Source organism: Trachypithecus francoisi, unplaced genomic scaffold, assembly GCF_009764315.1.
Source record: "Trachypithecus francoisi isolate TF-2019V2 unplaced genomic scaffold, Tfra_2.0 Lachesis_group12, whole genome shotgun sequence".
NCBI lineage: Eukaryota > Metazoa > Chordata > Mammalia > Primates > Cercopithecidae > Trachypithecus > Trachypithecus francoisi.
The window spans coordinates 6929388-6950316 of NW_022681457.1; the positions used below are offsets into that span (position 1 = coordinate 6929388).

The window sequence follows — 20929 nt, forward strand, 5'->3', positions numbered from 1 at the left end:
CGATTCTTCCACCTCGACCTCCCAAAGTACTGGAATTACAGGTGTTGTTACGCCCAGACCGTTTATTCCCCGAAGAAGACCACCAGAGTCCAGAGTCAAAGCCAAGCAGCAAGGATCTTTACTGCAAGTTCGATCTTGGTCCCTCCGTTCCACAGCATACAAGAGGGCCCCGAACAATGCGTGCGCTCGCTTTTTATAGCCTGATGTAAATAGGACTTGTAAGGTTACAGAGGAACAAGGGAATTCTTTAGGTTACAGCATTACAATTGGTTAACATAGTAAGTTATACATTTAGCGGTGATCTGTTGGTTCCCGTGCTTTCAGTAAAACTACAAACAGCTGTGTCGTTATCAGGGATTTTTCCAGGTGGTGTTTTTCTAAAGTTGAGATATATGGTGGGATGTGTTTGTACTGGGCTCAGGAATTTGAGAGATATGAGAGATATATGGTGTTTGTACTGGGCCCAGGACTGAGGAATGTGCCTGATTTTTCAGCAGGCAGGCTTGTGCAAGCCACCTCCTGACTCTGAGCCTCCCCCTCCACCTTAGCCACCTGCAGACAAGGAGAACCCTTCCCCATGTTGATGCAGGGAGTGGAACTTAGTCCCTGGGCCCCAGCTTCCTAGTCTCTCAAGCATGGGGTGACTAGACCCTGTTACCTGGGCCGTAGCAGAAAGCTCCAAACAGTTTGGTGAGCAGCCAAACTGTGCAGCACAGAGAGTGTGTCATCAAAGGGGCACGCCTGTGGGCTCCAGATAGAGGGCACAGAGCTGCAGAAGGCCAGTGGCCCCTTTCTGTGACCTGGGCTGCAGGCACCCGCAGTCCAGAGGCTCAAAACCACAATGCTGTCATTCCCAGTGAATGCTGTAAAACGAAGAGGAAGTAATGCTGCCGTGGTTTCCCATGAGGGGATTACTTAAGAGGATGTCCTAACCCCCAGAAGCTGTGACTGTAACATTATTTGGAAAGAGGGGTTTTGCAAATGTTATAAAGTTAAGAATTTCAAGATTTGAGCATATCCTAGATTTAAGGTCGGCCCCAAATGCCATGGCAGGTGTTTATGAGTGAATCAGAGGAAGGTAGACATCAAACAGAGAAGAAGATGATGTGAAGACGAGGGCAGAGATTGCAGTAGTGATGCACCCACAAGCCAAATGTATTAGTTTTCTAAGGCTTTTGTAATAGCAAAGTACATCTGTCCCTCGGTGTCCTTGGTTCCACATGCAGTGGGGTTGACAGGTGACCCCCAAAAGATATATCTAAGTCCTAACCTGCGGAACCTAAGGATATGACCTTATTCGGATACAGGGTTTTAAGAGCTTTTGCAGGTGTCATGAAGTTAAGGATTTTGAGATGAGATCTGGCTTTTCAATCCTGATACCATCCTGGCCAACACCCTTCTGGTCCTTGTGATAATTTCCATTTTCCAAATGTTGAGAGAGAACACAGAGATGAAGGAAGCTGGCCCAAAGCACATGAGACACGGCCTCTGCTCTCAGCTCTTGTCATCGCATGTTCAATAATTCTGCAAAACTGGTCCATGGACTCCAAAGCATCCACATCATCTGTGTGCATTTGCTAAACATGATGACTACTGGTCTTCACTGTCATTTCTTCAGATTTTGTGAGCTCAGGGCTGTGGAAATGATTTAAACAAACACCCCAGGTAATTCTTACATACAGTTTGAGAACCATCTGATTAGGAGGGAAAAAAAGAAAAAAGAAAAAAACGCCTCCCAAAGTGAAATAATAAGACCGAATACCTGTAATCCCAGCACTTTGGGAGGCAGAGGTGGGAGCCCCAGGGGGTTCGAGAGCAGCCTGGCAACACCGTGAGACCTTGTCACTACAAAACATCTAAAAATTAGCTGGATGTGGTGGCGTACGCTTACAGTTCCAGTTACTTGAAGGGCTGAGATGGGAGGATCACTCGAGCCCAGGAGATCGAGGCGGCAGTGAGCTATGATTGTACCACTGCACTCCAGCCTGGGTGACAGAGGGAGACCCTGCATCAAAAAGATAAAGAAAGTGATGCAGAGACATAGGCAGAGATTGGAGTGATGTATCACAAGGTAAGTGTACTAGGTTTCTAAGACTTCTGTAACAAAAAATACAGCTGCCCCTCAGCTTCCAAGACCCTGTGGATACTAAAATGCACAGATGAGTTCAAGACACTTTTATAAAATGGTGCAGTATTTGCACATAATCTATGCACATCCTCCCATAGACTTTATTTTTATTTATTTATTATTATTATTTGTTTCAGATGGCGTCTTGCTGTGTCACCCAGGCTGGAGTGCAGTGGCACAATCTCAGCTCTGCCCACCGGGTTCAAGCGATTCTCCTGCCTCAGTGTCCTGAGAAGCTGGGATTACAGGCACCCGCCACCATGCCCGGTTATTTTTTGTGTTTTTAGTAGAGACGGGATTTTGCCATGTTGGCCAGGCTGGTCTCAAACTCCTGACCTCAAGTGATCTGCCTGCCTCGGCCTCCCAAAGTGCTCCCATATACTTTAAACCATCTCTAGCTTACTTATGATACCTAATACAAAGTAAATGAGAGGCAGTTTTTTTTTTTTTAATTTGTATTGTTTTTTAATTACTTTTTTCAAGTATTTTCTATTCGTGATTGGTTGAATCCTTACATGTAGAAACCACAAGTATAAAGGTCCGGCTGGGCCGGGCGCGGTGGCTCAAGCCTGTAATCCCAGCACTTTCAGAGGCCGAGACGGGCGGATCACGAGGTCAGGAGATCGAGACCATCCTGGCTAACACGGTGAAACCCCGTCTCTACTAAAAAAAAAATACAAAAAAACTAGCCGGGCGACGTGGCGGGCGCCTGTAGTCCCAGCTACTTGGGAGGGCGCCTGTAGTCCCAGCTACTTGGGAGGCTGAGGCAGGAGAATGGTGTAAACCCAGGAGGCGGAGCTTGCAGTGAGCTGAGATCCGGCCATTGCACTCCAGCCTGGGTGGCAGAGCCAGACTCAGTCTCAAAAATAAATAAATAAATAAATAAATAAAGGGCCGGCTGTGACACAAACTCAGATTAAACAACAGAAATTTACTCTCTCAAAGTGTTGCCAGCTAGAAGTCCAGAATCAAGATGTTCCAGCAGGCGTGGTTTCTTCTGAGAGTTGTGAGGCAGAATCTATTCTATGCCTCTTGCCTAGATTCTGGTGCTTTTTTTTTTTCTTTCTTTGAGACAGGTTCTTTCTGTGCTGCCCAAGATGGAGTACAGTCAGCTCACCGCCCACTAGCCTCTGAGCCAGTGAACTGACCCACTCACAATCAACTCTTTGCAACTTCTGCCTCTCAGGCGTTAGCCGACCTCCCATCTCAGTCTCCCAAATAGCTGGCCACCATGCTCAGCTAATTAACATTTTTTTTGTGTGGTAGAGATGAGGTCTCATTACATTGCCAGGCTAGCCTTGAACTGCTGGGCTCGAGCAATCCTCCTGCCTCAGCCTCCCAAGTAGCTGGGACTATAGGTGGGAGACACCTCACCTGGTTAGCTTGTTTTGAATTTTTATTTTTATTTATTTATTTATTTTTGAGAAGAAGTCTCGCTCTGTCTCCCAGGATGGAGTACAGTGGCTAAATCTCAGTTCACTGTAACCTCCACCTCCCGGATTCAAGCCATTTTCCTGTCTCAGCCTCCTGAGTAGCTGAGATTACAGGCACACACCACCACACCCAGCTAATTTTTGTATTTTTAGTAGAGACGGGGTTTCTCCATGTTGACCAGGCTGGTCTCGAACTCCTGACCTCTGTTGATCTGCCTGTCTCGGCCTCCCAAAGTGCTGGGAGTACAGGCGTGAGCCACAGTGCCTGGCCTAGTTTTATTTTTTAGACGGTGTGTTGGTCTGTCACCCAGGCTGGAGTACAGTGGTGTGATCATAGCTCACCACAACCTGGAACTCCTGGGCTCAAGTGATCCTCCTGCCTCAGCCTCCCAAGTAGCTGGGACCATAGGTGTGCACCACCACACCCTGCTCACTTTTTAATATTTTGTAAGGATGGGATCTTGCTATGTTGCCCAGGTTGGCCTCAAACTCCTGGGCTCAAGCAATCCTCCTACCTCAGCCTCCTAAAGTGCTGAGATTACAAGCATGAGCCACTGTGCTTGACTACTTCTGGTGCCTGACACTGACAATGTGCGTCTGCGTGCAAATTTCCCTTTTTCGTAACGACACCAGTCATGTTGGACTATGGGTCCACCCTAGACCAGTATGACCTCATCTTAACTTAAATAATTACATCTGCCATGATCCAGTATCCAAATAAGGACATGTTCTGAGGGGCTGAGGGTTAGGACTTCAATGCAGGAATGGAGGCTGTGGGGAGGACAAAATTACATCCTTAACACCAAGGAATGTTAAGGGTGGCAGCTGCCACCGGGAGCTAGGAGAGAGGCGTGGAAGGGATTCTCCCCCAGAGCCTCCAAAAGGAGCCAACCCTGCCGATGCTTTAATTTCAGACTTCTGGCCTCCCGTACTGTGAGACAATCCATTTCTGTGGTTTGAAGTCACTTGGTTTGTGGTCATGAGTTGCAGCACCCTAACAAACTAACAAGCCAGCCCAGTGCAGGGCACATGTGGAGCGTAGGATGAACAAGCGCCCCCTCTGTGCGCTGGAGAGGTTCATGCATGCTCTTGTAAGGTACATATGATCGAGCGGATCACTAGGGGAGCAGTTCCTCTCCCCTAGCCCCAGGTGCAGGGATTTCAGAGTAATGCCTACTAAATGACCCCCCTACCTCTGTTGCTTAACAAAAGGAGGTGCAAGGGGGAAAAAAGACTATGAGGATGGGAGAGGGTGGGTCATACAAGAAGTGTCACGTCACTGTGGTTGCAGAGGACAGAGAAAACAACCCTGTCTCCAGCAGGTGGAAATGGTCATAATGTTGATGGTGGCCATGATGTATATGTTTTTATTTTATTTTACTTTGAGACAGGGTATTGCTCTTACTGCCCAGGCTAGAGTTCATTGGCACGATCATGACTTACTGCAGCCTCGACCTCCCAGGCCCAGCCTTGATCCTCCTGCCTCAGCCTCCTGAGTAGCTGGGACTACAAGTGTGCGCCACCAATCCTGACTGATTTTTGTGTTTTTTATTTTTTTTATTTCTGTAGAGACACGACTTCACCATGTTGCCCAGGCTGGTCTGGAACTCCTGGGCTCAAGTGATCCGCCTGCTTTGGCCCGAAGTGTTGGGATTACAGGCGTGAGCCACTGTGCCTGGCCAGCCATGATACAGATGCTCAGCTCTGTGCTTCCTGTCTCATCTACATGAGCTCCAACCAAAAGATTCCCTCAGGTAGCTATTACTGCTCCCATGTTAAAGAAGAGAAAATTGAGATTCAAAGAGGGAAATGACTTGTCTGAGGTCACACAAATAGTGACAGCTGGGATCTGAACACGACTACACTGTGATGTGCCGGTAAATGTTTAACAACTGGCTCTCCAAGGGGAAAAATGTATGTCTGTGTATAAACATATATGTTTACAATAAATTTTGTAATTGTACTGATTATAAAGGATATGTACCACACACTTTACAAAGAATAATAATATAATCTAAAATTCTCTTTATTGTAAATACCACACAATTATAACTTCAGGGTGACTTGCTATTTCTTGCAAAATCCAGTACCAGTTTTTATTTTATTTGTTAGTTTTTATTTTTGGGGGGCTGGAGTCTCGCTCTGTTGCCCAGGCAACTTGTTAGGATGGTCTCTATTCCTCATGTCTAAATTCTACAAGAGGGATTTTTCCCCCATAGAGGCACCATTCAGGGTGAGCTGGATATTGTTAGGATTTGGGAGCCAACAGGGGCTATCATTTATTCTTGTTCTTTGACCACATCATAGGCCATTGCCTCTTCTCTGTTTGCTGGTTCATGCAAGACCAGGAGCTCCCCCAGTAAGTGACCTGAAGAGTCATACCCATCCCCCGCAAGCCATGTCTCTCCCCATTCTCTTGCTCAGCCTCAGTCACAGGAACCACCCTGTGGTTGATTCATCCTGATGATTATTATAGGTAGCTTAGGAATGGATGGTTGAGTTGTGAGTTGTAGAAACTCAGTCAAACTGGCTTCAGTTAAACCTGCTTGCTGGAAGAACACAAGGGAATTTAAAGGAAGCCAACTGCAGACAGTGTGTCTAGACCTTAGAGGAACCAGAACATTATCTGGTAGCTTCTCTCCCCCCAACCCTTGCGATCTGGGGCTTCATCATCTCTCACTTCTTCTCTCTTCAAATCCTCTGCTCCGTTCTCTCTCTGGGACTCTTTCTAGCAAATGATCCAGCCGGAGGGTGTTCTGGAGATTCTGCAAATTTGCAGTTGGTGTCAGAAGCGAGGGTGGTCTCATACAAAGGCGGTGCCCTCTAACTTTGTAGCAGGGTCCTATTTTACTGCACCGTCCTTCTGGGCCTCAGTTTCTCCATGTGTCAACATAGGAAGAACTCGCTGACTTCCTGGAGTTGGTGACCTAAGGGGTTCCTGGATTTGCAAGTATCCTGGTTAATTATAAAAGAGGTACAGAAGCAAAAAGTGTAGTTAAACCATCCTTTATTGAAGCCTTTTGTATGCAGGGGGAAGGCAAGGATAACACAATGCCCTCCAGAAGCTCTGGGGTCGGTGGCATAGATTAAATAAATGCACTGGATGCTGATGAGTAAGGCTTGCTGAGCTTCATGGGGGGTGTGCAGAATAAACCATCATGGGAGTCCAGCGATGAGCTAGATTCCCAAGGACCACATCATGTCATCAACACTCAGGAATCTCTCCTCGCACTGAAACGAAATCAGCCCTCATCACCCAGCTCCTCACCCAAAGACAGGTTCTGCTGTAGGTTAACTTTGGATGCTGCAGGCCACTCCTTCATCTCTCTTCTTTCCATTCATTCTCTCTCCTTTTCTCTTCTGTTTCTTGTTTATAATAAAATGATGGCTGGGCGCGGTGGCTCATGCCTGTAATCCCAACACTCTGGGAGGCTGAGGCGGGCAGATCATCTGAGGTAGGGAGTTTGAGACCAGCCTGACCAACATGGAGAAACACTGTCTCTACTAAAAATACAAAATGAGTCGGGTGTGATGCATGCCTGTAATCTCAGCTACTCTGGAGGCTGAGGCAGGCGAATCGCTTGAACCCTGTAGGTAGAGGTTGCAGGGAGCCGAGATCATGGCATTGCACTCTAACCTGGGCAACAAGAGTGAAACTCTGTCTCAAAATAAAATAAAATGATGATGTCTGTAATGGTAATTAAATGATTGCTTCAAGAGCTGGCAACAGAAATCTTCTTGATGGGGTGCTGTGGCTCACACCTATAGTCCCAGCACTTTGGGAGGCCGAGGCGGGCGGATCACAAGGTCAGGAGTTCAAAACCAGCCTGGCCAATATGGCAAAACCCCGTCTCTACTAAAAATACAAAAAAATTAGCTGGGCGTGGTGGTGTGTGCCTGTAGTTCCAGCTACCCTGGAGGCTGAGGCAGGAGAATCACTTGAACCCGGGAGGCAGAGGTTGCAGTGAGCTGAGATCGTGCCACTGCACTCCAGCCTGGGTGACAGAGTGAGACTCTGTCTCAAAAAAAAAGATCTGGCACCAGAAATCTTCTTAAGGAGGATGCTATTATTGATAAATGACTTGAGTTGGGAAAGGAGACCTGAGGGATAGGGTCAGAGTCAAGGGTAGGATGGCTAAATTTCTCTGCGTTTTTTTTTTTTAAAAAAAAAAAAAAAAAAAAAGCAGAAATCTGAAGGTGAGGAGATAGGAGGGAGGGTGGACTTTTAAAAGGATGTCTTAAGTTCAACGGAAAGCTTTCATGTTTGTCTGTTGCTGGCCAGTTGCCTACTCTCACATTGCCAGGCTTCTTTCTGTAAAGCGTGCTTCATATTTAAATACCTTGTGCAGGTAGCTTTTCAGGAAATTGAGGGAAATGTCTGAGTTCCTCTCTGGGTTAATTTCATTCAGGGCAGCAACCACTAGACATTGTGTGAATTGGACTAACTCAGTTGAAGCAAGACTTAGAGCCACAAGTGAAAACACAGGCTCTGGGGGCCCTCCCTTGTGGGGAGGACAATCTGTTTCCCAAAATTTATGATGTAAAAGATTGGGCAATCAGGTAGACCTCAAGGGGATGAGGGGTCTTCAACTGACATCTCCATAACTTTATATTTTTACTGAGTTGTTGACCAATAAAGGCTGAGGACTTTATATAAAGTATCTTTTTTTTTTTTTTTTTTTTTTTTTGAGCCGGAGTCTCACTCTGTCACCCAGGCTGGAGTGCTGTGGTGTTTTCTTGGCTCACTACAGCCTCTGCCTTCCGGGTTCAAGTGATTTTCCTGCCTCAGTCTCCTGAATAGCTGGGATTACAGGAGCCTGCCACTACATCCAGCTAATTTTTGTATTTTTAGTAGAGACAGGGTTTCACCATGTTGGCCAGGCTGTTCTCAAACTCCTGACCTCTGGTGATCTGCCTGCCTCGGCCTCCCAAAGTGCTGGGATTACAGGCGTGAGCCACCGGACTTGGCATATATAAAGTATTTTCTTGTGTATCTTGCCTGATTTTAGCCATACTCTTTCACACTTCTCCCTTCTCCTTCATTTACCTAGGATGACTACATAATTTATTTTTCATAGCAGGGCACTTTTCAGAATGGAAGTGGACACTTCTCATCATTATGCCAGAATGAGGGTATCATTCACTACTCATAATTCAGGACTAATCATAATGGGTATATTTGGGTTCATTTCAGGCAAACTAGGATGCAGATGACAGCTTCTTCCCACCATTTCCCATCCTGACCACCCGAGGCTGAGGTCCAAAATCAAAAAAGAAGTCAATAATAAACTCATATCTGTTTATGCTCCCGAAATCAGGGGACATAAAGGCTTTTTTTTCTGATGAGTGGGTAACCCTAAAATAAGCAGGAAATGCCTGTGGCTCAGCCTAACCCAAGGTGAGACAAAGCTGGAGCTGGGAGCTCGAAAGTGTCCCCCAGCTCCCTCCTCACTTCGCCTGTAACTCCACCTCTGCAGAAGGTAAAGTAGAATTGGTAGCTGCGTCACTGGTTTGGGCTGAGTCCTCGGTTAGGGCCCTCTCCAGACAGGTGGGCAGGGACTGGATCAGCCTCTCCCGGAAGTCCTGGCCCATGAAGACATAGAGCATCGGGTTGAGGCAGCTGTTGAGGAAGGCCAGGGCACTTGTCACATCCACTGCAATTCTAAGTTCTTTGGACAGGCCTTGTGATATGTTATGGAGTCTGACTGTGGCTATGAAGGCCACCACCTGATATGGGAACCAGCAGAGAAAAAACGCAGCTACGACAAAGGAGAGGACCCGCAAGGGACGACTGGACTTCATTAAGCCTTGCTTGTGGATCTTGGTGGCAATAAGCCCATAACTGACGACGACGATGGTCATGGGCACGCTGAAGCCAATGACGAACCGGATGATGCCTCTCACCGTCAACATGACAATGGTCACCTTCATCTTCTCTACAGGGTCGTTGGTCCAGGGTGAAAAGTCAAAAGTGCAGTCTACTGCCCCTGGCCTGAGTTTACTAGGCACTGTAGTCACACGAATGATAACTGGCAATGTGAGGAGCAGAGCCATCATCCAGGGTCCGATGATCACCTTCTTGGCCAGGCTCACGGTGCGGTGGTTCTGGGTCCAGACTGGATGCAGGACACAAATACAGCGGTCCAGAGCAATGAGGGCGATCAGGAAGACACTTCCAAACAAGTTGATATCCACTATGCTAAAGATGAATTTGCACAGGAACCAACCGAAAGGCCAATGTCCTCTCATGACCTTCCTGACCACTAAGAATGGCAAAGTGGAGGTGAAACAGAAGTCAGCCACAGCCAGGTTCAGGTAACTGATGGTGGTGACTGTGTGTGTCATCCGGAATCCAGCCACCCAGATCACAAGCCCGTTGCCCAGGACCCCGAGGACAAAGGTGACTGCAAATACCAGATAAGTGAAGATATCCAGGAAGAGATAGCCAGCAGGTACAGCAGGTGGCCCTCCAGAGATGTTCATGGGGTGAGAGGAATTTGTCTCCATTTTGTCCACTCCTGAAATAGTGCAGTCATGGTCATTCCTCAGTTATGAACCTCCTCACCATTTCCCCACCCCCTCGTTTCTGCCCCTGCCAGTTTTCCCACTGATAGCTTTTTCACCTTCCCCTAGAGCTCCCACAACAGCTGGAACATCCTCACCACTGTCCCTTACACATGTCCACATCTATACATTGGCAATCTTTTATTGTACCTGTTAGGCAAGATTACATCTTTTTCTTTCTTTCTTTCTTTTTCTTTCTTCCTTCCTTCCTTCCTTCCTTCCTTCCTTCCTTCCTTCCTTCCTTCTTCCTTCCTTCCTTCTTCCTTCCTTCCTTCCTTCCTTCCTTTCTTTCTCTCTCTCTTTCTTTCTTTTTCTTTTTCTTTTTCTTTTTTTTTGGTGACGGAATATTACTCTGTCACCCAGGCTGGAGTGCAGTGGCATGATCTCTCATTGCAACCTCTGCCTCCTGGGTTCAAGCGATTCTCCTGCCTCAGTGTCCCGAGTAGCTGGGACTACAGGTGTGCACCACCCCACACCCGGCTAATTTTTGTATATTTAGTAGAAGTGGTGTTTTGCCATGTTGGCCAGGCTGGTCTTGAACTGCTGACCTCAGGTGATCCACCTGCCACAGCCTCCTAAAGTGCCGGGATTATAGACCTGAGCCACCGTGTGTGGCCAAGATTGCATCTTATGAGACATCCTCATAATTGCTAACATGCAAGCCCCTACCAGGGAGATTAAATGGCTAAGGAAATAGGATCCTTGACCTCCAAGAGAAGAATATGGGGCCAAAGATGTATAGAGAAAACATGTATTCAAACAAAAATGTTCATAGAGACACTCCTCACTATAGCCAAAAGGTAGAAACAACCCAGATGTCCATCAGTAGATGAATGGATAAACAAAATGTGGTTTATCCATCCAATGGAATATTATTCAGCCATAAGAAAGAATGCAGCACTGATATACGCTACAATGTGGATGAACCTTGAAAACATGACACTAAACAAAAGAGGGCTGGATGTGGTGGCTCACGCCTGTCATCCCAGAGCTTTGGGAAGCTGAGGTAGGAGGATTGTTCCAGCTCAGGAGTTCATGATCAATCTGAGCCACATAGCAAGATCCTTATCTCTACCAAAAAAAAAAATTAAATTAAATTAAATTAGCTGGATATGGTGGCACACACCTGTAGTCCTAGCTACTCAAGAGGGTGAGATGGGAGGCTCACTTGAGCTCAGGAATTCAAGGTTAACAGTATGCTATGATTGAGCCACTGCACTCCAGCCTGGGCAACAAAGCGAGACCCTGTCTCTAAAATGAAAGAAAAAAGAAAGGAAGGAAAGAAGGAAGGAAGGAGAGAAGGAAAGAAAACACCACAAGTCACATATTGTATGAATCCACTTGCATGAAATATCCAGAGTAGCCAAACTCACAGAGACCGAATGCAGATTAGTGATTTCCAGGGACTAGGGAAAGTAGGAAGTGGGGAATTATTGCTTAATGCTTATGCAGTTTTGGTTTGGTGTGATAAAAAAGTTCTGGAACTAGATAATGGTTATGGTTGCAACACACTGTAAATGTACTTAATGCCATTGAATTGTACATTTAAATGATTAAATTTTTGTTGTTGTTTGAGATGCGGTCTCGTTCTGTCACCTAGGCTGGAGTGCAGTGGTGCAATCTTGGCTCACTGCAACCTCTGCCTCCTGTGTTTAAGTGATTCTCCTGCCTCAGCCTCCTGAGTATCTGGAATTACAGGCACTTGCCACCATGCCTGGTTAATTTTTATGTTTTTGTAGAGCTGGGGTTTCACCATGTTGGTCAGCCTGGTCTCAAACTCCTTGACCTCAGGTGATCTGCCCGCCTCGGCGTGCCAAAGTGCTGAGATTATAGGCGTGAGCCACTGTGCCCAGTCTAAAATGGTTAACTTTTTGTTATGTGTATTTTACCATCAATTTGATAAAGAAAAAATAACAGTGCATGATATCAGAAAATCAGTGGGTGACAGCTACAGTGACCTGGTGTCACGCAAACGTGGACTAAGGCTTTCTCTCACCCATGACTCTGCATAAGAACTATAAGATATGCAACTTCTTGGCCGGGCCCAGTGGCTCACTCCTGTAATCCCAATACTTTGGGAGGCCGAGGCAGGCAGATCACGAGGTCAGCAGTTCGAGACCAGCCTGGCCAACATGGTGAAGCCCCATCTCTACTAAAAATACAAAAATTAGCCAGGCATGGCGGCGGGCGCTTGTAGTCCCAGCTACTCCGGAGGCTGAGGCAGGAGAATCACTTGAACCTGGGAGGTGGAGGTTGCAGTGAGCAGAGATTGCGCCATTGAACTCTAGCCTGGGTGACACAGCGAGACTCCATTTCAAAAAAAAAAAGATATGCAATTTCTCCACTCCAAATTCTGCTCCCTCTCTCTCTTTAAGGTCATGAAATCTCCCTTTCCTGTCTCATCATGGGAGGCAAGGCATAGTATTTGGTTAGTTTTCCAGGATAGGCCAAATGGATCCGTGAATGATAATAAACGATGGATAATCAAGTATTATATCCAATGGATTCTGTGCTACAAGAAGTCAGAACAACAGACTCCGTTTCCACTCTTGTCTCTGCGGTTACCTTGGCCAGATGGATGGGAGGTGCTACTCCATCCATTGGATGGGCTCAGCACTCTTGGGGATGCAGAAGACCGTGATAGAAATGATAGTCCAAATATGTATTGGGTATGACATTTCATTAGATCAGGTATGCAAAGTGCATGTCAGGTTCTTGCCAAGAGCTGGTCTTCTCTTTTTTTTTTTTTGAGATGGAGTCTCTCTCTATCACCCAGGCTGGAGTCAGTGGCATGATCTCATCTCACTGCAACCTCTGCCTCCCAGGTTCAAGCGATTCTCCTGTCTCAGCCTCCTGAGTAGCTGGGATTACAGGTGCACGCCACCTGCTTGGCTAATTTTTTTTAATTGTATTTTAGTAGACATGGGGTTTCATCATGTTGCCCAGGCTGGTCTTGAACTCCTGAACTCAGGCAATCCACCTGCCTCAGCCTCCCAAAGTGCTAGGATTACAGGTGTGAGCCACTGTGCCTGGCCTGATCTTCTCTTCTAATGCTTGCAACAGCCTTCCTCAAAAGTGTTACTATAAGGGTGACTTTCTTTATGGTACCCATTTTGCAGATGAGGAAAGTGAGACTTAGAGCATTTCAGTTAATTCCTTAAAGTCACCCAACAGCCCAGGCTGTCAAATTCCAGCAAAAGTCTCTTTCTGCCTCTGTCCTGCCATGCTACCAGCACAGAAGAGCTGTCTAATACTCTAGTCACTCACCACATGTGGTTTTTAAGCATGTGAAATGTGGCTAGTCCAGTTGGAGATGGGCTGCAGGAATAACATACCCATCAGATTTCAAAGACTTAGTATGAAAAAAATATTGGCCGGGCGCGGTGGCTCAAGCCTGTAATCCCAGTACTTTGGGAGGCCGAGGTGGGCGGATCACGAGGTCAGGAGATCGAGACCATCCTGGCTAACACGGTGAAACCCCGTCTCTACTAAAAAAATACAAAAAACTAGCCGGGCGAGGTGGCGGGTGCCTGTAGTCCCAGCTACTCGGGAGGCTGAGGCAGGAGAATGGCGTGAACCCGGGAGGCGGAGCTTGCAGTGAGCTGAGATCCGGCCACTGCACTCCAGCCCGGGCGACAGAGCGAGACTCCGTCTCAAAAAAAAGAAAAAAAAAAAAAAAAAAAAAAAAAAAAAAAAAAAAAATCTTGAATTTTAAGGGCCGGGCGCGGTGGCTCAAGCCTGTAATCCCAGCACTTTGGGAGGCCGAGACGGGCGGATCACGAGGTCAGGAGATCGAGACCATCCTGGCTAACACGGTGAAACCCCGTCTCTACTAAAATATACAAAAATTAGCCGGGCGAGGTGGCGAGTGCCTGTAGTCCCAGCTACTCGGGAGGCTGAGGCGAGAGAATGGCGTAAACCCGGGAGGCGGAGCTTGCAGTGAGCTGAGATCGGCCACTGCACTCCAGCCTGGGGGACAGAGCGAGACTCCGTCTCAAAAAAAAAAAAAAAAAAAAAAAAAAAAAAATATTGTGACCATCTCATTAATAGTTTTTATATTGACTACATGTTAAAATGATAATAATTTGGCTATGTAAGTTTATGTTAGATATTTTATTACAATTAAGGTCACTTGTTTCTCTCCATCTTTTTAAACTGCCTACTTGACACTTTGAAATTACGTATTTGGCTCACGTCTCTAATGAACTTTGATACTCTACAATCTCAGAAATAACTCAGAGATGTCTCCCTCCCCTACCACCCATCCAACCACCAAAATACCCTGAGGACTGTTTGTCTTTAAGAATCTCTAAGGCAACCAGTTCAGAAGATTGTTGCAATGAATGAGGAAGAGTCTGCAATCATGAGCCAGAACATACCAGAGAGGAAAACTTGTGCAATTTTGTCCAATTATGGTTCAAGGGAGAAATCCTGTGATTTGCAATGAATACAGACCATGGCGGCCGCCGTGGATGAACCACTTTATACTTGGCAATCATTGTACCACATCCTCAACTTTCTTGCCTCTGATCTCAACAAGCATAGCATTGATTACACATCACCATCACTGTGTGACAGAAGAGGAAACTAGGAGCTTGATGAGAAATGACCAGCCAATGTCTGCAAATTCATGAGAGGGCAGGGCTGTATTCTGTCGCTGGATCCCACGCACCATGCAGAACCAGTGTCTTCATGTAGAGACTCATCACTGATCTGAAAGGTGACTGCTTCTGTATCACACTCATTTCCCCACGGCCCATCATAATCATTAGGGCTCTTTTGCTTTCTCCTGAAAGCTTCAAACCAAACATCCTTTCCCACCCCGACTCATGCCCTCAAGCTGATGCTCTTGCCTCTTCCTCCACCACATTCTCCTCCTGCCGGCTCCTGCATCACTGTTCTCTGCCTTCACCTCAGTGACCAGAAAACAACTGTTCCCATCCAAGAACGACCCTCTACTGGTCCCGCAAAACTCATCCCCGCGTTTACTCAAGAACTTCCCTCCTTCGCTTATCCCCTGTCTCCCCGCAACATCATACTGTCTCTATATTCCATTATTCCCATCAGGACCCCAATAAAGTCTAAAGCCTATTTGTTTATTTATTTATTGGAGATGGAGTCTCACTCTGTCACCCAGGCTGGAGTGCAGTGGGGCCATCTGAGCTCACTGCAACCTCCGCCTCCCATATTCAAGCAATTCTCCTGCCTCAGCCTCCCAAGTAGCTTGAATTACAGACGCCCACCACCACACTGTGCTCATTTTTGTATTTTTAATAGAGGTAAGGTTTCAACATGTTGGCCAGGCTGGTCTTGAACCCCTGACCTCAAGTTGTCCACCTGTCTTGGCCTCCCAAAGTGCTGGAATTACAGGCATGAGTCACCATGCCTGGCCTGTCTAGAACCTCTTTTAAAAAATTATTCTTCAACTCCACATCCTTCTTCAACCAAAGAGTCTATTGTGCTCACCAGTGTATTAAGTGTGTCTATGCCAAGCAACCCAGTCTCCCGGAATTTGTTTCTTACCCGGACTGTCCACCAGCTGTGGTTTTGCTCTGGGTAGTTCTAGGTCTGGGTCTTCTGGGGAGAGTGACTCAGGCTCTAATGATCTCAGCAAAACATACACCAAGGAACAGGAGGAGGGGTAAAGGAACTGAAATCAGCTGGGTAAGAGGAAATAGGAAATCAGAACTTCTGATGACCCCAAGAGTACATCAATATACTGTCTGTTTTAATGGCATTAGGACAGTGGGCTGAGTCTGTTTAGAAACTCATGTACCTGACTGTATTTCTCAAACTCAGTCCCTGTGGAATGCAGAGGTTCAATGCTCTCAACATCAAGGGCCAAGAAATCCAGGTGTCCAGGCCCCTGCTCCCTCCAAGGGTCAAGGTAAAGAAAGGAGCAAGTACTGTGGTGAGAGGAATCAGAGGGAAGCAATGAAAGGCAGAGAAGAAATCGTGAGGGATGGAGACCGGAAACACAGACAGAGGTAAGGGAGGCAGGGAAGTTGAGACAGTTGGCAGGACAGCGCGTCCACACCCATGCACACCATCAAGATTAACCCCATAATTCTCTGATCTCGTGGAAGCTCTTTTCATTGATTCTCATCTCAGTGACAGCCCCCAAATCCACACAGTTACCTTGGTGCAACGGTTCTGAAGAAAATGGCCACAATATTCTTGGACACTCCCTCCACTAAGAGGAAGGCAGGCATATTCTATCTCCTCTGCCCTGGAACCTGGGTAGGGTTGGGACTCCTTTGACTGAAGAATGTGGTAGAAATGACTCCACATAGCTTTCAAGGCTAGGTCAAGAAAGGCTAGGAAGCATCTTCCAGTTCTCCTGGGACACGTGTTCTGGAGGAAGACAGCCATTGTGTAGGGACTCTGATTCCCCTGAGACCACCATGCTGGAGAGGCTGCCTGCAGGCACTTGGGGCAATCCCAGCCTAGTTCAGCATTTGAGTCATTCCAACTCAGGCGTCTGACATGTGAATGAAGGAGCTCCAGATGACTTCAGTACCCAGTCTTCTAGTCACCCCCAAACTTTTGAGTTTTGGGTGGCAGAGACAAGCATCTCCTCTGTGCCTTATCCTAATTCCCAACCCACATAATCCATGAACATGATGAAATGGTTGTTTTACATGCTATAATTTGGGTGGTTATACAGCAATCATGAATTATGAATGTGGGGTTCATAAAGACCCTTCATGCTTCCTCATTCTCCAGAGCCATTTGGTCTCCGAGCACAGTCTACCAAGCCTGGAAATCGCTCCCTAAACTACCCCTCCTCTCTAGCACACTACTCCAGCACAGGCAACTATTCGACAAGTTCACCTTGATCTCTGGCAACTTCTTACCCTTTAAGATCTCTGCCTCCAGCTGGGAACATTCTCAGAGCCATCCCTTTGCAGGAGGACTCTAGAACAATGTTTTTTGGAAGCATACATCTGACTAGTCACTCTCCTCTTTTCACAAGCTTTTCGTGTTCTTAAAGAGAAATTCCAAGTTCTTTTTGTAGCATTCAAGACCATCCAAGAAATTGCCTCTGCCACCCTGTGCATACTTAATGCTTATTGCTGTCTCCCTCATCATCTATGCTCCGGTAACTAAAAGTAACCTGCTTTTTGTGACCCCTTTCCTGGGTGCTTTTACTCCCCTCTGACTAGAATGCATTATGTTTTCTCCTTTATCGGAGTCTTTAAGACTCAGCCTAGATGTTCCCTCCTCTGGATATTGACTCTACATCTGTGAATCTGAGTTAATTGTTCCTTTTAGGGGATCCCACAAGGAGCCACGCATCTGCCTGTCACTACATACCCCCACCCTGTTGTAACTAAGCACTGCATTCTTACCTCTCTATTCAGGTGGTCCGCAGAGCCCATGTCTGATTGATCTCTATGTCTCTAGCACCCAGCAAGGAAGCACCTCTTTAGAGACCTGCACCTATACAATACCTACCACCTCCTATTTCTTGATATGTGAACTCCATTGAGAGCAAATGAGTAACTGTAGGTAATGTGCCTTCTTCTTTTCTTTTCTTTTCTTTTTTTTTTTTGGACGGAGTCTCACTCTGTCACCCAGGCTGGATTTCAGTGGCGCAATCTCGGCTCACTGTAACCTCCGCCTCCCAGGTTCAAGCGATTCTGCCGCGCTCAGCCTCCCAAGTAGTTGGGATTACAGGTGCCTACCACCATGCCCAGCTAATTTTTTTTTTTTTTTTAGTAGAGGTGGGGTTTCACCATGTTGGCCAGGATGGTTTTGAACTCCTGTCCTCAAGTGATCCACCCACTTCGGCCTCCCAAAGTGCTAGGATTACAGGTGACAGCCACAGCACCCGGCCAGTAATGTGCCTTCTTAAATTCTGTGAGCCATTCTAACAAATTATCAAAACAGAGGAAGGGGTTATAAACATCCCCCTACCCCCGATTTACAGCCAGCCAGTCAGAAGTACAGGTGGCCACCTGGGACTTGAATTGGTGTCTGAAGTGAGGACAGTATTGGGAGAATAAACCCTTTAACTTGTGGGAATCTGACACTAGCTCCAGGTGGACAGCATCAGAGCTGAACTGAATTGGGAGATGCCCAGTGGTGTCCCCAGAGAATTGGAGAATTGCTTGATATGGAACAGACCCACCCATTTGATGCCAGAAGGACTGCATAAGTCGAGAATTGAGTTTGACTTAACTATCATATTTGGGCTTTAATACATGGCTGAAACTCTTCTCACTTCAGTAATTGTTTCTTTTATTTCCATGAAACTCTGAAGAAGGAAGGGCTGGACATTCAGATTCCTTGACCCTTGACATTTGGAAGCATTAATTCCAGTCTCTCACAGAAAGCTAGAGATGAAGAAACATTCAGACACATAGGCTTCCAAGAAGAGTCCGCTGACAACATATCCAAGGTGTCTTCTGAAAATTATAAGAAATCCTGAGTTTCTGTTAGGGGATTGGTTCCAGCTCCATTGTCCCTCCCCCATCATTCAATAGCTTCTGCAATAGCCCTTAGAGCCTGTGTTGCTCCACAGGAAGCCAAGAAACACATAGGAAGAGGAGCTTAGCTGCTGGTAAGTTGGGGACTGACTATTTAAAATTTATCATTGGAACTCCTGCTCTCTGACAAACACCTCCTGAATTCTAGAGCAGTGCTGTTAATGGAGTATCCACTTGCCACAGGCAGCTTTTGAATGCTTATGTTTCTATCTTGATCTGAAATGTGCTTAAGTGTGAAATATACTTAGTGTAGTTTAATCACTAGTATGATCAAAATAATACAACTTATCTCGTTAATAACTTTAATTTTGGTTACATGTTCCAATGATATTTTTTTATTTGTGGGGTTAAATGAAACATATTATTATAATTAATTTCCCCCAGTGATTTTATTTTTTTAATATGGCTACTAGAAAGTTGTAAGTCATGTGTGTGGCTAGCATTTAGGGCTTGCATTAGCCCGTCTCTACTAAAAATATGGAAAACAACAACAACAAAAAATAGCCGGGCATAGTGGTGGGAGCCTATAATCCCAGCTACTCAGGAGGCTGAGGCAGGAGAATCGCTTGAACCCAGGAGGCCGAGGTTGCAGTGAGCCGAGATTGCACCATTGCACTTCAGCCTGGGTGAGAAGAGTGAAACTCTACCTCAAAGATAAATAAATAAACACGTGAAGGAGCCAGGTGTGAGAAGCTTAAGAGGAAGAGCATGGTAGGCAGAAGGAACAGAGAAGGCAGAAGTCCTGAGATGACAATGAGTCATGTGTTCAAGGAATCAGAGCCTGCTGTGGGTGGAGCACAGTGTGTCCCATGAGAGTGCAGAGATGAGATCTGAGGGATGCACAGGGCAGGTCCAGGGGTGCTTGGGGGAACTTAAGATAAGGATAAGTTAGAAGTTTGGAAGCCATTGGAAGGTGTTGAAAATAACATCATCATTTTATTGGACTTTTTTTTTTTTTTTTTGAGACAGTCTGCTCTGTCGTTCAGGCTGAAGTGCAGTAGCGCAGTCTCGGCTCCCTGCAAACTCTGCCTCTCAGGGTCTAGCGATTCTCCTGCCTCAGCCTCCCGAGTAGCTGGGATTACAGGCTCCCACCATCACGCCCAGCTAATTTTTGTATTTTTATTAGAGATGGGATTTCATCGCGTTGGGGTTTCATCATGTTGGGCAGGTTGGTCTCGAACTCCTGACCTCAGGTGATCCACCCACCTTGGCCTCCCAAAGTTCTGGGAGGCATGTCACCGTGCCGGCCCTTATTGGACCTTTTTTTTTTTTTTTTTTGAGACAGAGTTTTGCTCTTGTTGCCCAAGCTAGAGTGCAATGGCGCGATCTGGGCTCACTGCAATCTCCACCTCCCTCGTGCAAGTGATTCTCCTGCCTCAGCCTCCCGAGCAGCTGGAATTACAGGCATGTGCCACCATGCCCAGCTAATTTTGTATTTTTAGTAGAGATTGGGCTTCCTCATGTTGGCCAGGTTGTTCTCGAACTCCTGACCTCCGGTGACCCGCCTGCCTCGGACTCCCAAAGTGCTGGGATTACAGGAGTGAGCCACTGTGCCTGGTCCTTTCTGAACTTTTAAAAAGCTCATTTGGTTTCCTTCTGGAGATTGGATTGTAGGGCAGGGAAAAGCAGGACCAGGAACAAGCTATTTGCAAAACTGGTGCAAACATTCCTGCCTGACAGGACCATGGATGCGGGTTGCGGAGATGGAGATGGCTCTGGCTGTGCATTCAGCAGGTTCTGCAGATAGAATTAATAGGACTTGGATGGGATTGTGGTGAGAGAAAGGAAAATGAAAGATAAGTTCTAGTTTGGAAGCTTTAACAACTGAATGTTTAAACTCAAATAGACACAAAATATTGGAAGAGTGGCAGGTTTGGGAGGATGAGACAATCAACTGTTTGGCTGAGCCACGTCAGGTTTGGAGTGTCTACGGGACTCCTGTGGAGAGAGGTTACATCAGACTGGAGCACCAGAGAGAGGGCAAGGCTGATAATTTAGATGACAAGACAGCATGATATTTTAAGCCCTGAAACTGGATAATATCACCTGTAGAAAGGCTATATAGAGATAAGAGAGGTGGGGAACAAGTAAAAGCTGCGGGATACTCCTAAATTTAGAGTCAAACTTAGAGCAGAAAATACTAGCAAAGGGGACTGAAAAGAGATGGCCAACTGAGATTTAAAGGCAAGTGAAAGTGTGTTGTGTGTACATTTATCATCTCATGGCACAGGAAAAACGTGATTGAAGGAGAAGGAAGAGATCCAATGAGTTCTATATTACGAAGATATTGAGATAAGAACCAAGATGGATTT

At 46.4% G+C, this 20929-nt stretch overlaps 3 protein-coding genes across 7 annotated transcripts in view; 1 reads left to right on the forward strand and 2 right to left on the reverse strand.

The window, feature by feature from the left end:
- Nucleotides 1-15726, reverse strand: part of HAS1 (hyaluronan synthase 1) — a 36158-nt gene extending 20432 nt beyond the window's left edge. Inside the window, exons 1-2 of one of the 2 annotated variants that reach the window (XM_033224348.1) lie at nt 1763-2297; nt 659-1635 (exon numbers count right to left, since the gene is read on the reverse strand). The gene's annotated coding sequence lies outside the window, so the exon portion shown is untranslated. Of the gene's footprint in view, nt 1-658; nt 1636-1762; nt 2298-15648 lie in introns of those variants that run through there. The other variant, XM_033224347.1, reaches the window with a different exon arrangement.
- Nucleotides 8846-15774, reverse strand: FPR1 (formyl peptide receptor 1). The gene is made up of 2 exons (XM_033224350.1): nt 15649-15774; nt 8846-10079 (listed from the first exon to the last, which is right to left on the reverse strand). Exon 2 carries the CDS (start codon nt 10066-10068, stop codon nt 9010-9012), a length of 1059 nt encoding a protein of 352 aa, XP_033080241.1. The 5' UTR covers nt 10069-10079; nt 15649-15774; the 3' UTR covers nt 8846-9009.
- Nucleotides 15775-15862: 88 nt separating this feature from the next.
- Nucleotides 15863-20929, forward strand: part of FPR2 (formyl peptide receptor 2) — a 35418-nt gene continuing 30351 nt past the window's right edge. For 2 of the 4 annotated variants that reach the window (XR_004440503.1, XM_033224349.1), the window contains exon 1: nt 15863-16112. Coding sequence is in view for 1 of the 4 variants with exons in the window: in XM_033224349.1 (XP_033080240.1) it covers nt 16088-16112 (25 nt within the window). In the remaining 3 variants the exon portion in view is untranslated. Of the gene's footprint in view, nt 16113-17532; nt 17638-18170; nt 18357-20929 lie in introns of all 4 variants that reach the window. The other 2 variants (XR_004440504.1, XR_004440505.1) reach the window with 2 other exon arrangements.

Bases quoted from the DNA above. Each gene is read 5' to 3' on its own strand.
- FPR1 (XM_033224350.1), bottom strand. From the start codon at position 10,068: ATGGAGACAAATTCCTCTCACCCCATGAACATCTCTGGAGGGCCACCT.